We start from the raw sequence: 25,032 nt of genomic DNA on the forward strand, positions 1-25,032 counted from the left end.
ACGTTTATAAGTCCTTTTGTCGTGTGTGTTAAAAATTCTCCAAGCTCATAAAATATCCGCATATGAATGACCCTGCATTGTTTTTGGTACACTTTTAGAACTGCATGTAAATGTATGTCTAACGGTTAAGTTCATTATCAGTAGTTAATGCGTTTTCTAAAAATTTCACAGGCGCAAGTTTTCATGACTTGAAAAGTTGGATGCAAGGAAAAATTGTTAGCAACGGGTGAATAAGAATCGGTTGATAAAAGTTGAAAAGTGAGATGACATAAGTTCCAAGTATAATGATAGTTCTTGTGATGTACGGGCACATGCCGAACGAATGCGTCCCCCAAAAGCTCAACTTTGTGCTTGCCTTGTCAGTACAGACCTGAAGACTACTCAGTCTCGTTGTGGCGGCCAAAAGCTTTAGATAGCGGAGCTAAAACGCTCAAAGCGGAACCGTATTTCGCGTTACGGCGCGGAAACTTCCGAACAAAGCTTTATTTGAAAGCACTAGCGAGCTTTTAAACAAATAATTTGTGTACTTTTTCGCTGTTGCAGTCAAATCCATCGGCTGCTATTAGTGTATACATGGATTTTATTATACTTAAGGTAAGTTTTAACTTTTAAACTTCTGGTGCGACCTTTTGGCATTCGGTTTTTTTTTGAGCTTTTTAGTGTGCTTGTACGGTAAATCTGGCATAGTGGATTCAGCAAAATACACAACGCGTGGTTGTGTCTATCTCGAAAAGGTTATTTACTCCTTAACAGCGTCATGCTGCACTTACAATCCGGTCGGTATCAATTTGACGCCAAAAACAGATCTTGCACTGCCGCATCATAAAGCAAATGTTTTTCTTCTATTAAAATACACTCGGCTCATTTAGATATAGATCATGGGTGGCCTTCCTATATTTTATCCACACTTGGATCTTTAAGAGGTATAGGCTACAGTGGTATCATGTTTTAATGTATGAAAGAATAACAAAACATACTCTAGGTCTAAAATAACGCTAGCTAAACAATTATTTTCCAGGGCAATGCGATATTCGTGTAAAACAATTTCAACTACAGTAGTAATTTGGTTTTTATCGTTTCACGTTTTTTTTTAATTTAAAATTATAGTGCAGTGTTAAACAGAGTGTGCATGCACTCATGCAAAACGTCTTTTTTATGTGAGTTAAGAACAAATCTTTGTAGTGGAAAAAATACAATTTAAATGGGGTCCGCCTAAAAGAAATTAAACTATTGGATAAACATCAACGAGACAAATGTAGTCAGTGTTTTAGCTGGAACCTGGCGTGTGTTTATTGTGCTATATTTATTTTGGTAGCGGGCATGTTCAGTATTCACCAAGAAGACATGTTCAATTTGTTTAATCTACGAGTTAGATGAAAAGTCGATGTCTTTTTAATGTTAGTTTTCCGCGGTGTGAGTAAACTTGTACTTAGCACTCACACATTTTTCGATGTAGTTATTATTATGTAAATTGCATGCACACAAAACGAATATATTGCACCTAATGGAGAATTACATGCCCCAATTAAAGAGCAATTTATATCATCACGTTTCCAAATTGTTTTGCGTTAAATCATCCCCAGCTATCCCGCATAACTTTTCTACAAAATATAATCGCCAATTAATTTATCTAACAATGGGAAACAACTATTGTGATGCCGCATATTTGATATGCAACGCGGCTTGCCCATATTTAATTGAATGGTTTTATTGCCTTCGTGTACATGCCCGTGACAGTAAAGGCACTAAAATTCCGAAACATGACCGTAAACTCCCCTTGACAAAATCTACCTGCCCGACAATAAATTTTTCAAAATACCTCAAGTAAAATGTGCAGGGTAATGGCACAATTTACATAACCAAACAATTCAATAAACGCGTTTCGACAAGCCGAAAAATGCCGACATCTTTGAGAGCATTTTACCAACACATTCTCTCACCTCTTTGCATTTCCACGATCCATTATTTCACAGGCCCAAAACAAAGTCGTAAATTATCGGGAAAGTGCAAAAAAATTAAAAAGTCTATCAAAAATGCGACACAAGAAATTGCCGCTAAGATTTATGGCTTCCTGTATGCTCCTTGCATTTTTTACCTACTTGCTTTTTTTTAAATTGTTGAACATGCTCTTTTATACAGGGTGGTTCAAATTGATTGTTAGGATAATTCAGGAGTGTAGTCGAAAAGTGTTGAAAAATGCTCCCTAGCGGAGATAGAGCACCTTAAAGGTGAGCCACTAAACTTTTTATTTTTAATTCCTAGACGAAATAAGTTACTCAAATGAAATTTGGCATGAATGTTCACCATTTTGATCGTTTAAAAGTTTATTCAGTTTTTTTAAATAATCTGGACAAATACGTGGGCTGTTCAAAAAGTTTGACAGCTTTAAATTTCTTTAAACTGTAATTTTAGATCGTTCTAATTAGGGTACATGTAATAGCCTATACTTTTTTCTAAGAAAAGTTTGTCTGAACATGTCTTTTTATTTTGCATAGTTTTTCAGATACCGTCATTTTTATACGCTAATCCATAATGAAAAAAATTAGTATCTGTCCAGATTATTTTAAAAAATTGAAAAAAAACGCCAAATTTCATGAATTTTATTTTAGTTTATTAATTAAGATAATTTTTTTCTTGGGGCATATACTTAGGGCCCGCTAGCTCCGAAAAGGGGCACTTTTCAACCATAGTTTATATGACACTTTGGCGTTTATTTTTTATGTGCTTTCTATCCTTCAAGTATCCTACAATCAATTTGGACCACCCTGTATACTTTCTGTTTAGGGATTCGAAAATTCGATAGTAACGAAAGTGTTTTTCCTGTAAATATTACAATAATAATTCACACTTATTCATTAGGTTTGTTCTAAACAAATCAAAAACTGCTTTGCACGCATGTTACGTACGCAAAACGTTTGTTCAAGCCCGTCTTTAATAGAAAGTCGAAATGATAATCCAAGCAAATAATATGCTAATGATGTGCAGAAATTTTTGCATATGCACATATACAGGGTGTTCCGTTGCATGCTTTGTTAGGCTAAATAAATGGTTCAAATTTATTTTTTTTTTATTTCTTATATATATTTTTTGATTATTTATAGGTATAATAATGGACTATGGAAACATGTTAACATGAAACATCAATATCTTGAAAACGGTTCAAAAATCAGGTTTGACATTATAACTAATAAACTAAAAAATATTCCTTGATTTTTAAATTAATTTATTCCATAGTATTGCCGCTTACAGTATGCACATATACAGGGTGTTAAAATTTCGTTAATGTTTTATTATATTATATTATCGAAACTACTAGGAATCAATCAAGAATAAATCAATTCATTCATCAATTTTCAATAATTATTTTTAAAATAACATTCATTATTTTCTTAGCTTTCTTTACTAAAATTTTGATATCTGTCTATATGTAAGTTGGTAATATGCTTATAATTTCACGTAACTTTTTGATAACGCCCTGTATATTTTATTTCAAAATTTACTAGTGACAGAATCACTTGTAGTAACCGGAACACATTTTTAAGTACATTTTTGAAATCCTCATTAAATTTCCTATCCAATAACTTAAAAAAACACTAAAACTTCGGTACAGTCAGGGAGAAAAGCGCTGTCAAAATTTAAACTGTAAAAAAATGACGGTTTAAGGAAGTCTGCGAAAAAATGGCTTGTAAAACCCACTTGTAGTGACCGGGTCACATTTTTAAGCACGTTTTTGGAATCCTCATTAAATTTCCTATCCAATAACCTAAAAAACACAAAAACTTCGGTACAGTCAGGAAGAAAAGCGCTGTTAAAATTTGAACTGTAAAAAAAATGACGGTTTAAGGAACAGTCTGCGAGAAAATGGCTCGTAAAACACACTTGTAGTGACCGTATCACATTTTTAAGCATATTTTTGGAATCTTTATTAAATTTACTGTCCAATAACCTAAAAAAACACAAAAACTTCGGTACAGTCAGGGAGAAAAGCGCTGTCAAAATTTGAACTGTAAAAAAGACGACGGTTTAAGGAACAGTCTGCTAGAAAATGGCTCATAAAACCCACTTGTAGTGACCGGATCACATTTTTAAGCACATTTTTGGAATCCTCATTAAATTTCCTATCCAATAACCTAAAAAACCACAAAAACTTCGGTACAGTCAGGGAGAAAAGCGCTGTCAAAATTTGAACTGTAAAAAAAAGGACGGTTTAAGGAACAGTCTGCGAGAAAATGGCTCGTAAAACCCACTTGCAGTGACCGGATCACATTTTGAAGCACATTTTTGGAATCCTCATTAAATTTCCTATCCAATAACCTAAAAAAACACAAAAACTTCGGTACAGTCAGGAAGAACAGCGCTGTCAAACTTTGAACTGTAAAAAAATGACGGTTTAAGGAACAGTCTGCGAGAAAATGGCTCGTAAAACCCACTTGTAGTGACCGGATCACATTTTTAAGCACATTTTTCGAATCCTCATTAAATTTCCTATCCAACAGCCTCAAAAAGTCAGGGAGAAAAGCGCTGTCAAAGTTTGAACTGCCATGAACACGGTTCAAAGTTTAAAAGAGAGTCTGCGACAAAATTGCGCATAAAGCTCACTTAAGAGTGTTAATTAACATTGATTTTATTGCGTTACAATAAAAACTAATAGGTACCCGAAAAAAAATATTGATTTATGCGTTTTCCTCAGAAATTTTGAGGTTATGTTAGAAAATTGGTTTCCAAAAAGTTACAAAATAAAATATTTCAAATATTTGGCATGTTTTTAACAATACTGTAAAAATAAAAGATCCATTTGTTGCAAAAGTAATTTATTGCGTTTTTTCAATTTTTGGCCATATTATTTTATTATTTTAGTAAAAAGTAGATGTCAAACGAAAAAAAAGAGGGCTTGCACAAATTTTTACAACAATTTTCTGATGGAAAAAGTTTATTTGAAAAAACAGCGTTTTTGACCTAAAAACATTTTTTTATTTCAAACAATTTACATTTATTTGAGACACTGAAATATAACTTTACCAGGTTTGGTTAGAATACGATTGTTTTGTGGAAATGAGAAATAAAAAGCGAACAAATCTTGAGGTTATAAAGTGACCATTTTGAGGTATGTGACCAGAATGAAAATTGTACACTTTTTCAATATCTACAATGTTTCTATTGAACACTTTACTTTAGGAAGTTTTGCTGCAAATTGCATTAATACGATCACAATCCTTGTTTACCAACTGTCATCTACTTTTGTACTGTAAACTGACATATGTCCAGAACAAATGATAATCGATTTTTTCCAATAAGTAAAAACGTGCCCTAACAATATCCAATTTTCAAAATCATTAAAAAATATTTCAAAGATGCAGGGTAAAAGTGCAATTCCAGTTACATATTACAGCAGATGCAGATCCAGTTACATATTACCCACCTTGTATATGCAAAAATTAAAATACTACACCTGCCAAGTTTGAGTAAGTATCCCATCAAAAGGAGAAAAAAAAAGATTGATAAGAATGTAAAACTTTGACCATTTGCCATATTCTTTTGTTGAGATGAGTGACTCCCATGTATTTATATATTTCTTTGTGGTCGGAATTTCGAAAAATTAAATTTATCTGTAAACACTTGTATTTGAAGTGAATAAACAGTAGATTAATCAGAACATTGCCAAAGTGATATCTGCCTCAAGACATTAACTAAAACATAACACAGCGGTGTACAACATATTTACTATGAACTATGACCCACATTTCGATTCATCAAGCCGCATCTAATTGACCTTGACGCTGGTGATTTGGAATTGTAGATGAGCGTTCATAACACGCTTAACGGCACAATTAACATTGTTAATCAGTATTTTAAATTCGCAGGGCTAAGGTCGAGCCTTTTGAAGTGGAAATTAAACCGACTGATATTTGATTTGACCAGTTAATCTGGAGCGAGTGTTTTGCATTTTTAAGAAGTGTCGCATAGACAAAGAGCGGCAAAAGTGAGTTCAGAAGAATTTTTATAAACAACATTCAGTCAAGCAGCACCGGGTTTAAAGATAACAAACACACAAGTTTTTTTTTTTGGATAAATATACAAAAAGATTGTTATAATATGTGTTTCAGTTGAAGCTTGTAAAGAGTGGAATAGTTAATTTCTGGTTTATTTGCAAACTAAAATTATCCTGCCCCAGAAAATGCGAGAGAAAAAAAACACTACTAAAGCCCACTTTTTGTCACATGCACACATTAACGTGGCACGGTTTTTACTTTAGAGATTGTAATCTCGGAGGATATTATGCTCGCCTGCATCTCTTTATGTTAGCTATCTGTCTCAGTAGTACTTGATGACACCTTCCGTGAATGGACTGAATGGATAACATATCACATTTAGCTTCCGTCAGTCGAGCTGGAAATCGTTAGCTTTATTCGATTTTTCTTTTGGGGATTTAATTTTGACTGCCCGGGCAATGCTACCCTGGACGACAAAAACTGTCTCGTTATGTCGCGACTTAATTGCTTTTAAAATAAGTTCAGTCCATTTTTCGCAAAGTTTTATGGAGCTGTAAATGGGAGAAGAAAACGTCGGTAATTAGAGTTTGGAGGAAATTGAACTTTCCACACTTAGACAGTTTTGTTGTACTACACCGGTTTAGCATATTAATAGCTTTATCAGCACTACAGAAATAAGCTCCCTATTAGCGCCAGTGTTACTTATGGATTTTGCTCATAAAAGTTAACGAATCGTAATGCAATGTAAGGCTATCAATAATTCTTTGATTCATGGCACCAATAAAGAAGCACTCCACTTGAAATTGTTTTTGATACCATGAAGAAACAAAGACACTTTATGTATGATCATACATAAATATGACATAAACAAAACAATATACAAATTGAAATATGAAAGTTATCGGGGCTTATAAGCCGTGGTTCAATGGAATTTCTTCCTGACGTTTCGTGCACATCTGCACGCATTGACCATAAACTTGTGGATATCACACCTGGCAAACAAATTACATTGGAGCGACTGGGAAAAAGTGGACCATTTAATCAGAACAGTGTTTTTAGCAACGGAGGAATCCAAGTCGCTGCCAATACATACCACAGAGCACATAAGAGCAGAAACTTCACGGATCCTGCAGCGAGCAAAGCCTCCAAAAAGCAGTCTCACCTTTGGAGAAAGAACAGCTCTGAAAACACTGAATCAAGGCAAAAGGATTCTCGTTTTACCTGCTGATAAAGAAAACGCAACAGTGATCATATCAACAACACACTACGAATGGAAAATCGAAACCCTTCTGGATCCCATAAACTACAAGAACGCTTGCCACGTGATCCAACAGCTCGAATACTTAGGACCACAAACCAACTTATTAAAGATTCCACGACTGTTACTGCTGAAGATCAAGAAGTCGGAGGCCCTTTCTAATACACAGCCGGATGTCCACCAGGAGGGACAAAGAGGAGACAAGGACAAAGACAAAGAGAAGAAAAGGAATAAAGAACAAAAAACACAACAACAACTGTCAAATGTCCCAACCTGGCGTTTTATCCACTCTTCTTTTCTCTAATCGTCCAAATGTAAACTTCCTTGGCCAACATATTCGGCCTATTGGCCTTAAAACTGTCAATGGACTTTTGCCGGACATCGTCCCAAGCATACAAATGGCCGTTCGCGCTCAACCAATGGAACACGGCGTCCCGTATTTCGTGCCAACGCTCTTTCACGCAAATGCGCAATCAAGGGAATTTGTTTTTCAACGCGTCCAAACCGAAAAATTTGTCCAGATTTTGTAATTTTTGTAGCACGTAAATTGTCTGCTGTCAAAGGTCATTTTAGTAGACATGTTCATCTTGTTCAGAAAACACAACTTAGACTTTAGCTTGAATAGCTGAATAAATGTTATATTTATTTATTCATTTAACGTTTTCAATATGGCAAAAGAATGATACAATTTGAGAAATGTCATAGAATTTTGAAATGAACGGGAAAGAGAAAATTTATTAATTAAAAACATAGTGTCTAGTGATACGGTTTGTTGGGAATGTTTTATACATGTAGCCCTCGAGCGACTATGAGGCTTTCGATGTAGGACACGGTGCATTTCTAGGAGAAAAGAACGATTTCATTCAGCATAGCGTACCTTTTGCTAAAATTGCAAAGATCTTATCGGAGTCGATCTTCGTGCCCATTGCGCGCCCACAAAATAAAACATTTAAAAATATGGGCACGTAAATCCTTTATAGGAAGGAGCAAAAACGCCAATACCCGTTTTCTTGTTAGTACTTTACGCTATGTCGTTGCGGCCTCAGTCTTTACACGCCAAATGAAAGGTACAACCGAGCAAACCTCAAATTAAAATTGACAGATGAATAGTTTGTTTAATTTACACGGAATGGGTGGCAAGACCATTAACAATCAATCTTCTATCAATAAAGTTCAACGCATAAGTATGGTTCAGTAAAGGTCAGTTACCTTCAAGTTAACTATGAGCTATCCAGCCAAAAAAATTGCGAATGCCAAAACTAACCTTATTCCGCACACTTTACATAACGCAAAGTCAAAATTCTCTTTGCGCGTTGATTAAACTATTACGAAAATGTATCCTTAACATGCACCGACAATTTCCGGACACGTTAGTTCACGACCGGTTGCGTTTCAGAAGACCATAATTAAGTTTAGCAGTGTATAGTCATCACAATGCACGCTGGCGTGTAAGTGGCAAATTTGATTTTGAATTATAGTATCACATATCGTTTGGCATATTTAAAACCACCAATCGAAGTGCGATCACTTATGTAATCTACGCTCATAAAACACGCTTAACTTTACAGATCAAACAAAGTCTTCCAACTTCTTTTACGCCAAATAAAAAAACTAGACAAAAAGGTTAATACCCTAAAGGGACAGCACTAATGTGTCAATAAAATAATAAATTATAGGACTCTTTCCCTTAAAACCGAGCATTCCTTAGAATTCTGTTAGCCAAATGTTGGATACGCTGAAGATAAAGCAGATGCCGTTTTATTAAAATTTCACTAGCACGAGAAGTGATCTACGAGTATTAATTCATTCACCAACTCAACACAACGTCCCTCGTTATTCCAGGACGACGGATGCGCTAATACTATATTTCTAAAGCATGGCTTAAAAGGACATGTGCTGATGGCAAAAGCTCCTTTTTACCATCGATGTGATTTAAAATTAAATTTTCTACCCCAGTAAATTTTGTTCGTCCCTTAATTTACATTATTAGCTAGAACTATCTCTTGAAAAGCCATTTTGACGCCCTAACGATGTGTCGAAAAGGGTCCGTTTCTTTTTTTAGAAAGGAAAACGTTCAACTCAACGGGATCTCGTTATCTAATTAGTTAGCTAGGATATTACCTACTATATTGCGCTATTTAGCCTCCGGATAATTGAATGCTTCAACAGTTACTTACACCTTTAACTATTCCCTAGCTGTAGAATTTAGATTCTACGCCGATTAATTTTGTATTCATTAACATTTCTAGAACATATGTAGTTAATAATTAAGCTAATCAACATCAATCACGATAGTTCTACACCATTTCTAACTGAAAGTCAGAAAGAGTCAAGTGTAATTCAGAATAGTCATTTGAAATTGAGAGAGAGTCAAGTGTAATTTAGAATAGTTAATTGTAATTCAGAAAATGTCAAGAGCAATTCAGAATAAGCAACTGTAATTTAGAAATCGTAAAGTGTAATTTAGTTTAATTTTTAACCTAAATTGTGTTATGGAATTGCCTTTGAATGATCTGAACTTCATTTGAAGGTTTCTGAATTACACTTGAGGGGTTCTGATTTGCAGCTGCTTATTCTGAATTACGTTTGACCTTTTCTGAACTACATTTAAAAATGGTGTAGTGATAAGTTATCAAGTGATTCGTTATTATTACTAGTATTTGCAATAATAAAATTAAAATTGAATAACACTAATAGATTTAAATTAGGCAAGTTTTATTAGCCTCATAAAAATAACACATTTTCTATGATTTACGATTCTTATAAATTAGATGCTACTTGTAGACTAATCCCTGTGAGAAATACCAACAAACTACCACACACAAGTTCGATTTAAAGAAAATACGTGATTTTCTTTCAATATCTACTCAGTAAATAGCCTAAACTTTCCACGTAATTCAATCCATTCCATGTAAGAACGTAAACGATACAATGAACAATTTCGGATGACAAAGTTATGTAGATGAAAAGGAAAATTACCTTTTCAGGCTGAAAACCTCAAGAATTAGAGGGAATTTTTGACTTCAAAGAAAATTTATTATAGCATGTCTCATGAGTTTTTGGATAGACAGGGTATGATGAGAATTTTATTGTTTTGGAAACCTTTAATTATGATTGTGTAATGATTTAAAGCCATTCAATCCTTTAAAAATTTTTGTGATGGGTAAATTACCGGTAAAGTAAATATTTTACTTTATCAGGAAAATTTGAAGGGGAAATTACCTGTAAATTACTGGTAAATTAGAAATACTGTGTTTTGACACCGCTTTTCTCCCTATTTCTCCCTGACTGTACCAAATTTTGTACTGTTTTTCAGGTCATCGGATAGGAAATTTAATGAGGATTTCAAAAATGTGCTTTAAACAGTAATTTTCTAACTCCAAGTGGCTTTTACAGGCCATTTTGTTCCTGACTCTTTTTTCAAACCTTGTTTTTGGCAGTTTAAATTTTGACACCGCTTTTCTCCCTGACTGTACCAAATTTTGAATTGCTTTTTCAGGTTATTGTATAGGAAATTTAATGAGGATTCCAAAAATGTGCTTAAGACAGTAATTTTCTTACTCCAAGTGGCTTTTACAGGCAATTTTGTCCCTGACTGTCCTTTAAACCGTGTTCAAATTTCAGATCACAATTTTCACCAGATCACCAGACTTTCCTTAATAACAAGAAAACGGTGAAAGTTACAAAAAAATTGCAAGAGATCAAAATTATTTTTGATTCCAGTATACAGGGTGTGCAAGAAAAATATGCTGGTACACTATTTTTGTCATCCTGTACGCAAGTTTTTAGATAGATTTTTTTGCTTTACACCACTAGAAAAAAAAGCTCAAAACTGTTGCTTTAAGTGGTTGAACCACCCTGAATTCCAAAAATAACTGAATTTGAATTGAATTACAACATTACATTACATACTACAGTATGCATTTTATATTTTTTAGTACTCCTTTCGATTTCAAACATTTGCATGCAACAAAATTGGTTGCAACTGTCAATTTTCAGAGTCATGTAAACTCACCAAGAAATCTTACAATGCAACAGTTCACCAAATAGAGAGTAATAAACTTTAATTGCATATTCAAAAACCCATATATAAAGGCACAATACACGCATACGTATAACAAACGGTCAATTCTGAAAGCTTTTTGCTAATTATTACATTGTAATAAATGTTATACATGAATAAAACTGAATAGTTGGACGACACTATTGTGACAATGCAGATTCTATTCAAATTTAATCAGTTTTTTTTACGTAGCTTTTACTGTTATTACTTTTACTACGTAAATTTGTTTTTTTAATTTTGTTATAAAATTTGAATATATTTCTTGTTTATTTTTCAATCTACAAGATTTATGTCAGTTAATTACTGATAAAAACTTTGTTAGTTACCAGATTATCAACAAGATGTTATCAGTAATTTTATTAACAAATCAATACGTTTACACTGTAAACAATAAAACTGAGCCACCATCTATACTAAACTGCATAACACTATTTTACCTTAAAAGAAGTAAGTGACCGCCTTTCCACTAATAAAAAGTCGACAAAAAGATGGTTTGCTACAATTTTTCTTTCTGGGTGGAAATTGCAATATATAATGATCAAGCTGCTTAAGCTCTCATTTAATTCAAGCAAGGTTGCGTTTACACGGTTGAAAGCATCTTGAAGTCGAACATGTTAGCTGTTAAACCCAGGGTAAAAAATGTGCTAAAATGCAGTGGAAGTAAACGCCATCAACTTGCATGTAAATGATTAAAAACCGCATTGTTTCAGGGTGTTTTACTGACCAGAAAAATCATTGAAGTCAAATTAACTTAATTAATGATCTAATTTTTAAGTCAATATTCTTAAAATATCCGGAAGTAAACGCAGTGAATAGTGAAAACAATAGTTGCTTAAAATATTGAATGTAAGAATTAATTTTTTCAATCAATATGTCATTCCATCCTGGTTGCAGAAGAATTTTAAATTCCTCTTTAATAATTCTTGCATTTATACGACCAGTGAATAAATTCACATTACTGGCAAAATTACAGAAAAACTTTGATTTATAAGGTTGTTGCAAAGAGGTCACGACGACTTTTACATAGTTATGTTCCTATTGTAATAATCTACTGAGCCTTCACCTTTTCATTTTTGAAGTCGTGTTGCTGGTAAATTGAGCAAAATTCTCGTTAAAAAAAATCAGCCAATCTGGCATGGGAAAGATGGGGAAAGAAGATAATAAAAACTGAAAATTCTTAAAACACCACTTGTTTTTCTTTATGGCAAATGTTTACTACCAGAAATCATTTGGGTTTATAGCGTTACCATGATAATGCATTAATAGTGCGATTAGCCTGTAATTGCGCTTGTGAGAATTACCGCATATGATTAGCTTGAGATAACAGTAAATACCTGTTAAGACAAATAGAGCAAATGGACTTGAGAGTTTTGGCAGTTTTACAGATGATTTTATCTCCTCCAATTTGTAGGAATATTCATTTAATATACAGTGTGGAACAGAATTAGGACTACAAAGCATAAATCCCGTATAATTTTTAGTCTCTGGGGGTTAATAAATTTAATCCGGATTACTCTGAAAGAGTATGAAGGAATAGGGTTGGCAATTTAAAATCGTGCTGCTTCTGTGCGTTTTATTCAGATGTTAAATTCATAATTAAAATAATACATTTATTTCCGGTTAACCTAGCAATGCACTCGCGATTGCAGTCAGTCTATTGCCGCTTCGCTCCAGTTTTGCCAAATAATAGCTGCCTTTTGTGTTGCGGAGTATTTAATTTAATTAACAAACGGGAATATTCTGTAAACGTTAACTTTGAATAGACAACGGAATCAACTGAGATTTAATTTCACCATGGCAGCATTCCATTTTTAAATCATTCTCAAAAACTAGGGAATCGCTTTAATATTATGGCTCAAATAGCATAATTGCTTGACATCAATTCGATTAACTAAACTCGCTCATAATGCTCATAACATATTATCGTTAGTCTGGTGTGTGTTTACTCCGCAGATTGATGTAGAGATTAATTCGCGCCAATGAGAAATCCTGACAACCCTTTTGTGGATAATGATCCTAGTTAACTGCATGACACTGCTTAATTATAATTACGAATATTCTCCGACAATCAAAAGTTGATTTGGGGGCATGATTTGCTACCCCCATGTAAACATGTTTTTTACCAAATTAGGTTAACAAATTGTTTCTTTATTTTGTTATTTGCATTTACTCTATTATGCTCAACTCAATCAAGTTAGGAAGAAACAGGATATCAATGAGTTTGAAGGATATTTGTGGTGTAATTATGCCTACCAATTGTTACTTTTTTAGGTTCAAACTTTTCTTTTCTGGCACAAACTTTTTAATATTTAAGAGGGTCACCAAGAACAGCTAATCCTAAACAATCGACTTCTGCAGTCTGGATCTTAATCTGCACTTGTTTATTTGTTCAACGATAAGTAATAAGAAGATCCAAACATTTAGACAGTTTTGATCTGAAAAGAAAGCAACGGTATGTGTGTCATTAAATTTACATCTTGGTTTGATACAGCTTCCTCGTTCTATATTTGTTACACTGACTAATGCCTATAATCCAAAGAAGGTGAGCGACTGAGGGTTTTAATATTTTTTACTTATCACCTCAGTGTAAATAGCTAATTACGCATGGTTTTCTTTTACATAATGACCCACTTTACGCGCAGTTTTAAGATCGGCCATATACTAACTGCCCTAATCCTGGAGAAAATTGCTTCCATTGTTCATGCAGTTTTAAGTAAACGCCAGTTCGTCTTGATCTAGATTATCATCTGCAATAGCAAACACATCAGGTAATGCTGCGGAAAGTACTACTTCTAATACTAATAATAATTCAACGGAAGTACTCTCTGTCCCAGTGGCAGTGACGACATTAACTGTAACGTCATATTGAAGTTTGCTTATGCCTTAGATTTGTTCCAATGAGTTGCGTTTAATATATATAAAATCTCAAATTTGAGATTTTTGAGCCTACCAACAGCGGCCATATTGCATTTTGCTCACTCAAAGTGACCATTTCTACTACTTTGAAACTGAGGAATACGAATCTGACGTAGCCATTTTGCTCTAACTGACACGGTTTTGGACATGATCTTAAAATGATGGCAATTTTCACAGTTTTTACGGCTGGCACTCTTAAAAAATTACATTTTGACAAATGACCCTCCACGTCTGAATTTTACCAGTTTTCGAGATATTTATGAAAATATCCGAAAAAAATTATCAAGTTTGACGCACTCTGGCAGCCAAATGGTACATGGTAGCTTGGTCCGGTCAACGTCACCTGACAGCCTTTAGCTTATTTTTGTTATACAGGATGTTTCAAATTAGAGGCTGTCTGCACAGATTACTAGACCGCCATCATTTTGGTACTATTAATTAAAACTTAGTACGGCAAATTTTTGCATTGGAAACGTGATTCTGCTCAAAACGAAAATAATTGTATTTGTAATATCAACATTACAAGTACATACAACTACACAAAATAAACACTAAAATCAATAAATTGAAATTACAGCAGAAAAAAAATTGCATTCAGGAAAATAGTCAAAGCACCCTCCGTCCGTAAGTCATTTGACAGTTTGTCACGTGACACCGATTTGTTTTTTGTTTTTAAATATGTTGATCACATAACAGAGTTTCTGAACTTGGAACATCACGAATTTAAAAAATTGTAAATGACATACGTCAAAATCAGCTCATCTCGCTCAGTTCACGTGTAATAGAAAAGGAATGACAATTCTTACGTCACTGCCACTAGCACTGGAACGGACTTTATATGTGTAATAGGAGTAATGTAACACAAGCCTCAACAAGCAAAAAAACAGATGCGCCATTTGTTTTTGATAACTGTAATGATTTGTTTTGATAACCATAAATAATTATTTTATCACTAAAAATTAGATAACATGTTTTAGTGAAATTTTTTTGTTACATTATTAGTATTTTTTAATAGCATAATAACCTATGATTAGTGCAAATACGTTGAAACTATACTTTCTGTATAAAAAGTAAAAATGTGTTTGATTCAGTATAAAATCCGATTTTGTTTGATTCCCTTTCGATATATTTTTTATTTTGTTTGATGAAATAGTCACGTTCTACTAAGTTTATGTAAACAAGAGAATTTTCAGTAACAACAATCAGGGGCTTGATTAAAAGGTTTTTATTGAACCGTTTATTAAAAGTAATCTTGTTAACTGCGTTTTTTTTCACACTCGCTGAGCCTATCAAACCTACACACATCACGGTTTGGAGGGATATAAAACAGCGAAACTAGATTTAATCGAAAATTTAAAAGGCTATTCGGGCAATATTCCGGTTCAATAACTGGAATATAATAGTGAATTTCCTGTTCCTAAATATTATCCAGATTCGTCTCAATTCATCTTCTTATGTAAAGAAAAACCCGCCATAGAAAGACTTGTTCTTTTTAAAAATCGATTTCATAACCATTATGTGTGTGGCCCTTTTCAAATAGATGAACTTTTCGTAGAATGATGAAGTGGAGCTTTAGTTTATCAGAATACCTAATATATCATAGAAATTTTCTATTAAAAATTCCAGTAAAAAAACAGCTAAAAATACCGCAGATGACATTAAAGTATACCATAATTCCTCGAGTTGTTTCTTTTCAAAAAATTAAATTGGGAACTTGGCACAGCTTTCTGAATATAAATTATGTATTCGATTTAATATTCAAAGCGATGGCTCGGTTTTTGCCATCGGGCCACGATCAGAATGTGGCTAGTGGACTGAAAGGGGCAAAGGATTTTCAAAGACTCGAGGGTTGACCTTACGAAATGACCATAGAAGGCCTAAATTACATTCCGTTACGAACGTCCAGTATATCAACACTCGCACTATTATTTGCTTCGTTTTGTTCTAGTAGGGTTTAATGGTCTACCCGGGTCATTAATAAAGGTTTTATGAATTTCCCGACAGTTCTTTTGTCCTTAATTCCGGACGAACTTTTAGTTTCCATATACTGATTTATAGTCCAGTCTCTTTTGGATCTATTAAGCCAATTGAATTTTCCGACACCGGTACTTTAGCGACATTTTCCTACCCCTAAATCCATAAAACCCCATTTCCAATTATAGAGGCGAATCGTTACGGTGGCTAATGCACATCTAAACGCTCATTCTCTGAAAAATTTTGCAGTCCGCTGGGCATTCCTACGCTAAAGAAATTATAACAGGTCACCTACCTGCAAAATGGATAACCGTTTATCTGTCGATTATATTGGGAATTAATGTCATACAAGGCATTTACCTTTATACGCAAGAATTCATATCGGATAGGCGAGCATGCGAGGTTTACTGAAGATAGTCGGGATGCCAATCCAGTCATTTCAAATGGTTAATGATTTTTCTCTATTAGGTCAATAACGTGAACTGCTATTTAATTTGTATTAATTTTATTAAGTTTTTCTATTGCGCAAACAAGTTTGTGATACATTTCAGGATTAGTACAGAGATCTCAAAAACTGTAATCAGACAAAATGCTAAGTCCAATAACTGCATTGACTTATGTTCATGATCTTCATTTCTTCAGATTAATGCAGTGTTCTTGTTTCTGAAAATGAAGAGCCAAAGGGAATAACGAAGAAAGTCTTCTTCTAAAAAAGTTTATTTTTTATTGTTACACAACATAACTCAAAATCGAGATTTTTTGAGTTGTATTGGTATTGCATTAAAGTGCGACTTTCTGTCCAGCCTCAAAAGAATCCCATCTATCCGTTGTTTAGACTTGCTAGACTCAAACAAAAAAGTAATCAAGTACTTTTTTTTATGTGTTTAATTATGTTTCATCTGTAGAATCCAAAAAATAACCGAGATACAGAATTTTGAATTTTGATTTCGAATATTTCGGAAACGGTTACTCGGAACTTAAATCGGAAGTTTTACAAAAGACCAAAAATATTTAAAATGAATGTTTTACCCAGTGGAATAGGCTTACATCCACATAAGACTGGGTCACAACTGGCAGAGCACAAGTTTCAAATTGCCATTTTTCTTTTTATTTTTTGAACATTGTGTATATGTTCAATTGTGTTGCTGTTAGTAGGAGGTAATTATGATGCAATTTTCAAAAAAAGTATAAACAGTCAAATATCTTGGAAACGGTTAGAGTTACAGAAATGTTCAGATTGCAACTGCCAAATTCGAGTATTCCTGATTTTATGATTAAGATATGTTTTGGGACTTCTACACTTATTTGGACGTAGCAATGGCATGATTTTTCAGGTCCATCCAGAATGTCATGAGTTGTTTTTGTTTTCAAACATAACAGCTTACATAACATTCATCAATAGAACGTTCTAGAGTTTTTTTGTAACATTGCAAAGCTTTCCAAATTTTTTAGAAGCTTCTAAAACTTACCAGAACGTTCTAAAACTTTCTGCAACATTTCAAAACCTTCCAGACCTTTGATAAAGCTTATAGAAATAGTCAGAACCTTCTAGAGCATTTGGAAACGGTCATAAACCTTCCAGATATTTGCAGAAGCTTCTAGAATTAGTTAGACCGTTCTAGAGCCTTTGGCAACGTTCCAAAACCTTTCAGAACTTTGAAGAAGCTTCTGTAGATAGCTAGAACGTTCTAGAGCTTTTTGCAACGTTCAAAAGTTTTCCAGATTTTTGCAGAAGCTTCTAGAGCTTGTCAGAACATTGTAGAACCTTCTGCAACGTTTAAATATCTTCCAGATTGTAATAAATAGCATTTCAAAATTGCCCTGTAGCGCTGCAACGAGGGCAGCTGTGGAAAGTACGACTGCACCACTGTTTTATTACACAAATCGAACACAGGTTGTAAAATCATCAAATTTGAGACACCCTGTACATTGTGTATATTTCCAGAGAGTTAATTCAAGAAAAAATCAAGCTGTCAAAATGCAGTGAGATCGAAAATTTAAATTTTCAGAATTAGTAGAGGAAAACATAATTCCAGGTTTGTAATTTCTGCTGCATTAATTTATTGAATTATTATCCGTCCCTAAACTTTAAAAGTGAAAACTTATCTGAGGAATATCATGAGAAAAGAAGGTAGAATGGATTGGCATGGGCTAATGCATAAACTTTTGATACTATTGTCATGTTTGTTTTTGAAAACTTTGTTTCAAGTCACTTTTACCAACTACCATTTGCTCAACTCATTCTTGAGAGCATCAACATATTTAAACTTGGTGAAGAAAACCACAAATTTCAGCCTGATAGTTGAAAAAAACTTTAATCTTTTTTAATCTCCGACCAACTGCTTTCAATCTTCTAATAGGACAACTAAGAAATGCGGTGTCATCTGAAGTAGTTTTTAATCCTTACGTACTGATTTGGGCAGATTAAAGACGTCTTCACCCTTCTTATTTTTTTGAGGGTTCTTTGGCCGTGACTAGAACTTTTGAGTTGATTTACAACAGTTTGTCATAAAAGTATAAATCAAGCTCGTTCCGTTTTGTTCTTACTAATCTTTGCTATTTTTGCGATCAATTAATATTACATTGGTCAATAACGATTAACTGCAGGCGTAAATCAAAACTTTACCTTTAGTCGGGAACCGAGGACAACCGCAATATAATTAGATTTATAAATAGAGCCGTTATTGGAGTAGTCGAGCCGACACCACTAACTTAGCGAAACTAGAACCGAAATTCGTAACAGATTTAGGCCAGATTTTAGCTGAACGGCAAATTTAGTAGCACCCTATTTCGTGCTAAAGGCAACTCATTAGGACACCATTAACTCTTGCATTAGACTAATAATTGGTTTAGATTTATTAAACTGAAACTTAAAAAAGTCCCTTTCGTCGCAGTTAAATTCCTGGAACAAAGAGGTCATTGTAGAACTGGAAGAAATCTCGGGGCTGAACAACATGGTCTTTTAAGGTGTTCACACCAGTAGCGTGACGGCGTATTTTTCTATTAAGTAATTAGGTCAACATCATCTGGAATTGGCAGCTGTCGAAGACATAATTATGTTGTCCCACAGAAAGTGATTCATTACAGCTCCGAGAGAATTTTAATTAATCGATTATTCGCACTTAGTATACGTGTCAAATGGATTATTTCCACTATGATCCCTAATGCATCAAATTGGAATTTTTTAAGCTTTTTGTACGCCAATGGTTAATACACTATTTATGTAAACTAAATAATCCTGCCTCTTTGAATGGTATGTATTTCACCACGAGCTAATGACCCACGAGACGTATTATGCTGTTAAAAGCCTATAAAATGTGGAGAGCAAGTCGTAAAAATCGAATTGAAGGGCATTTTAGTTGGTGTGACAGGAGAAAACTGTCACTCCATGCAATTCCTTTACAATTTATACTCGGATTAGCATTGGTGCATATTATTTGAATTGCTTATTGAACAATGAGCCATTAAAATACTAAAATCAGTAATCGGTAGGGTTCGTGTGTTTGCCTCTGCAGCTAAACTATACGGGCAACACGTGAATCCAATCAATGCCAAGTAGAATTCCAAATTCTGTAATTACTTCTGAAAGTTATTAACTGGTTCAATAATATTTGAACAGATGCTGTGCCGAATCCTTCAGTTATGCTAATTTCAAAGGCGGATGCGGTGTTGCTTGCAAGCTGATTTCAAATTTGCAAATATTTCGCCCGATAGCGCCTCACGATCGTCTTCCAGATGTCTCCTATATTTGCTTTTTTCTCATTTCCTAAGGAATGAAATCCAAATGGGCCTTTTAAGGTAATCCCACCAATTACTGTAACCTTTTAAGTCTCATTTATTTTTACCAATTACCCGATCAACCATTTTAGTATGCAATCTAGACTGGAATCATCTTCCAAAAAATGTTCTACCTCAAAGTATTTTAGTCTAGACCAGTCGAGAGCCAGTGATTTACTTACTATTAAATTAGAAATATTGATTGTGTTAAGGGCAGTTTGCCAACACAATGGGTAAAGTTTTGGTTTTGTGGCCCTAATATATTTTTAACTTCACTATTGGAAAAAGAACTTACAAGAATCCTCAACAAACTTTAACTTAGTTATCTTATTAGTAACTTATTGAGCAAGTGAGACAATGTTTTATAACGTCACAATTACGTAACAAAGAGTGCATTTGGATTTGGTAGGTTTCTTTTAAAATTCCGGTCTCTGCTTCCATTGCCAGAATATATATGATGTATACAGGATGACCAGAAGTTAAGACCTCAAATATCTCGGAAAGCATACACATTTCAGACCACTGTGTAGCACTGAGTGTGCGCAATCCACTGATGATGTCCCATTTGAATTTTCTGTCATTTGGCACTTTGAAAGCAGTGATGTCACTTTTCAAGCAATTTCTTCACGGAGCTAAGATCGCTTCTAACCTCAAATATCTCAGAAAGCAGTCACTATGTAGCTCTGAGTGTCTGCTGAACTAAAAATATACAGGGTGTCCCGTTTGACACTTTGAATGCAGTGATGTCACTTTTCAAGCTATTTATTTTCGGAGCTAAAGTCAATTTTTACCTCAAATTGGAAACGGGACACTTTTTCTATAAAACTTTTTGGGTCACTGTGTATCTTAATAGCTTGTTGCATCTTAGATGAATTTAATTATAATATGGCAAAATGACTTCTATTTAGACTTTTAAAAAAAATTAAAACCAACATAATAAAATTATTATGTATGTCTGGAAAAACAGAATGTAATGACTACAATATACAGGGTGTCCTATTTGAAAAAAAAAGATTTGTGGGTGTGAAGGCGACGATACAAAGTGCAATAATTGCCTGTGGAAGATAAGGACAACTTTAACAGTAAATATCCCCAAACAATACACTTTTAGTAGGTCATTATGTATGTCCTTAAAATGGGAAAGATGTGTGGCATTGAATGATTACATTTACAGTGCAATCTCTTTGGAACATATGGATAACTTAACTGTAAATATACCCGAAACTGTACACTTTTAGTGAAGCACATAGTAGGTCATTATATAGGGCTTGAACAGCCGAATCGAACTACTCTAGAATATACAGGATGTCCAATTTAAAATCTGTGGCTTTGAAGGCTCTGTAGAAGATTTACTGTAAACTATAAATATCTTGGAAACCGAAATGACTCTACCACATACAGGGTATCCAATTTAGAATAACAAAGATGTGTGGTTTTGAATGCAGTGATTACATTTACAGTGAAATTGCCTATGAAATATAAGAATAACTTTAACTGTAAATATCTTCCTAACCATACACCTTTTGTAAAGGACATAGTATGTAGGTTCTGAAAAGCAGAACCGACTCCCAAATATACAGGCTGTCCCAAAATATATACATAAAGATGTGTGGTTTAGAATGCACTGGTCACACATAGTAAATATCTCAGAAGTCTTTAAGTTTCCCCTGAAAATCAGTATCGAATGACCTTAAAATATACAGGGTATCCCATTGAAATTTGAGGAAATACCCAACAATTTTTACTAAGTTTATTTAACATTTTGTAATTGTTTTCTTTCCTGAGAAAAATTTTGCAGAAAGAGATTTTTGCCCCATCTTAGGACATTATTTATACGCTATGAAATGTTCACATTTGTTTTCATTGCTGGATTTTAGGTCCTCGAATTGTACGAATCATCATAAATAAGTCACTTTTAACTAGGACTTGTAGCAAAAACTGTGTTTCAAAATATCCCATCTAATGGATCATTCAAACTGCATCACATCAAAATTATCGATTTTTAGTCGTTGTCACGTTCAAATTACCAAACTGTATTGTAAAAAAGATAGATCGTGTATGCGATTTCAAGCTTTTGATGAATGACCATTTTTGCTGTTTTTACGTTTTTTATAGGAGCAGTATTACACAATTTGGACCAATATTATGATTAAGGGCATTTAAATTTATTAAAATACAGTTATAAATTAAACTGCACACTAATTAACTAAATACTTCCCCAAGACGTAATGGGGGTTAAACAATAGAGCTAAACGTTTAATAACTAAAAGAATAATATGCGGGCTAGAAATAATACCAATTACGTGGTAATTTTATTGAATTGTTAATTTAAATGATCCATGTTGGTCGTTTCGTACCTGACTTTGTCTTTATAATGGTATTTCAAAGGGCTCTAATTTGTGTGGATTAAAAGATTAATTCAAATAAATCACCCTGAATTAAATGTACACTTTGATAAATAGACCTCAAATGAATGGATGGATGTAGGAGGATGGAACTTGGAATAATTCAGTATACAGCTTACATTCATTTGGAAACAAAAGTGGTGTACTTTTTTGTTAGCTAATTTATTAATTAGGCTTTTCATGGCGCCCACTGCATACTGGACTTCCTCAGGAGTTATAGGTGGGATATTTTCGTTATAAATTCCAATTTCCGATAGATTCGCAATGAAAGTTGGTAGTCCTTGGTGGTGTTAAGCAAAATTAGTCTCAAAGTCATTGTCGACTCAGAGAACACCTGAAGATTCTGCGGAAAAGATCCAGAGAAACCCCACCACATCCTGCTAAAGTGTTATGCTGTACACCACAGAAGATTGAACACACTGGGAACCTACCAGCTGACTGTAGAAGAAATACCTCGAAGCTATGAACAAGGAAATCTTGAGATAGCAGAAGAACATGGGGTACAATAGATCTCATCAGGTAGCAGTACATCTGACCATCCAAACCAATACCAACTATCTTAAAATTTCTGCACTTGAAACGTAAATAATAAAAGACATGATAAAAGCTTATCTAACATGAGGTTTCATATCGATCTGGTTGCGTTCATCTACGTTTTAGTGCAAAATCTGTTTAACAACAATGTGTTATTCTCATTTGAGGAAAGTCATAAACTTATTATCTTAAATTTAACTGCGGAGCAGTCATACTAGAAAGTCCTATTAAATTTGATAACAGGCTTTCTTCCTTATCAAAGTCGTAAAAAATAATTAATTAAACATTTTTCAAACAATCCGACAAGGGGTTATTAAGCTTCGAGAATAATAAAAACATATTTAATTTATTCGTCGCCTGTAACAATCAATCTTATGACGTATGTAGGTCGGTATAGCAGATTCCAATCCGAACTTTTACTATTATCAGAAATTTGAACATAAAAAAATATTTTCACTCGATTACATTGGAACCGGCGACATTACAAGAAATGTCATTGTGTTATCGTTAGTTTGATAATGTCAGAGAGCTACTTACTGAAGCTTATCAAACAGGTGACGCTTTTATAAAATAAGCCACAGAACTGTTGTTTACTTTATTTATCAACTTATCGAGCTTACATAGCGGCGTTTCTTTTTTAGAAACGGACAAGTATCGATAAACAACGCGGGTAGTCTTTGGGTATTTTTTTTTTAACATTAAATTTCGTACAGGACTGACAATCTAATCTAGAAGGGAGTAAGTTACAAGACGGGTACTCTGATAAAATTGTGTTGCAACATTTTCCTCAATAAGAGCATGCACCAAAAGCTGTATTGTAGTGTGAATTGCGAGAACGCTGAGCCTAGTAAAAATGAAAAACAATCGTTCCTGCTGCTTATCATTAAACTGAAACTAAAGTACGGTTGGGTGTTTTTTGCAGTCTACAGGCATTTCTTATAATTGGCTGCTATAATAATTTTCCTACAGTTTTTAAATGAATTTTACCATTTAATCCGGTGTGGCAAATGTATATTTAAATATCTCGTACCCTAAAATTCCCAAATGGTAATTTGTGTAATTTAATATTGCATCAGGAATGCGCATATTAATTTTGGGCCCTAATGTGTATCAGTTTTGACGTCAATTTGTGTGGGGTGTCCTTCTACGTGATATGGCACATTTTAAACTTTTATTGGATAATCCCTCTATGCATAAAGGGGATTTGGGTGTTTATGAAGTTTGCAGCAACATCCAATATCCTTTAAAAACAATAAAAGGAAGCTCTTTTCCTTTAATTTCAAGAGCAGAACTTCCTGCCTACGGCTGCATTGAGGAATAAGGGAGAACCTTCCAAGGCAGATAGTTAAGGATTGTCGGCAAACAATTATCTGAAAATGGCAATATATTTCAAAGGCAAGAAAGCAAATGTGTTTACATCGAAGGTGCAGCTTTGCGGGGCTTTGACCCTTAGGGCGATTTAATTTTTCTCTCTCCTGTTGTAAAAACTCTTCTACGAATATTATAGAACGTGCTTGTACATAGTAAAGAAGAAAATCCTGTAGTAATTCAAATAAAATTGTAACCCAAAATAGATTTCTGTTTGACCCAGTATTGTTTATACTTCGCGTTTAGATTACGGAGTTAATGTATTTGAAAGCAGATACAGACCGTGCATATGGCAGGGAGTATTCGTGTTACTGAAAAGGTGTAAATTTGGATGTCCTTCTTCTCACTCTAGTTGCTCTTTTTGTCTTTGATTTGGTCTTGTGTGTTAACATTAAAGTAACGCAGATTGACTGGTTGAAAAACTATTACGACAAAATCCCCGATGTTCGAATAGACGCGACTAGACGTAAGATTAAGGAGCGTGAAATCGAATATTAATACCCCAATTTTGCCGGTTATCCGGAAAAGCTCTTGTCTAAATCCGGGAGTCAGTGACTCAAAAGTTTACGATACCTCTTTTTGGCAAAATGGTATATAAAACGATTCTCTCGGTCAATTCGCTCATCAGCTAGTCCGATAACCCAAATTCTCTTCCTGTTTACGTCCATACGTAATTCCGCTTGATTTTAGAAACCGATACCTTAATTCCTGATTTTTTTTTATTGTCTGAACGGGAAATACAATTAA

At 34.0% G+C, this 25,032-nt stretch overlaps 1 protein-coding gene across 2 annotated transcripts in view; it reads left to right on the top strand.

Annotated features, from left to right (window-relative positions):
• Positions 1-372: 372 nt before the first annotated feature.
• The window catches only part of Slip1 (SLo interacting protein 1), a 96,948-nt gene continuing 72,288 nt past the window's right edge, over positions 373-25,032 (top strand). The window contains exon 1 of one of the 2 annotated variants that reach the window (XM_081993926.1): positions 373-594. In XM_081993926.1, the coding sequence (XP_081850052.1) occupies positions 574-594 (21 nt within the window). In that variant the 5' untranslated portion in view covers positions 373-573. The remainder of the gene's footprint in view (positions 595-25,032) is intronic. The other variant, XM_081993925.1, reaches the window with a different exon arrangement.

This window comes from Ips typographus, linkage group LG16 (assembly GCF_016097725.1).
Source record: "Ips typographus isolate SLU linkage group LG16, UJ_Ityp_2.0, whole genome shotgun sequence".
Lineage (NCBI taxonomy): Eukaryota > Metazoa > Arthropoda > Insecta > Coleoptera > Curculionidae > Ips > Ips typographus.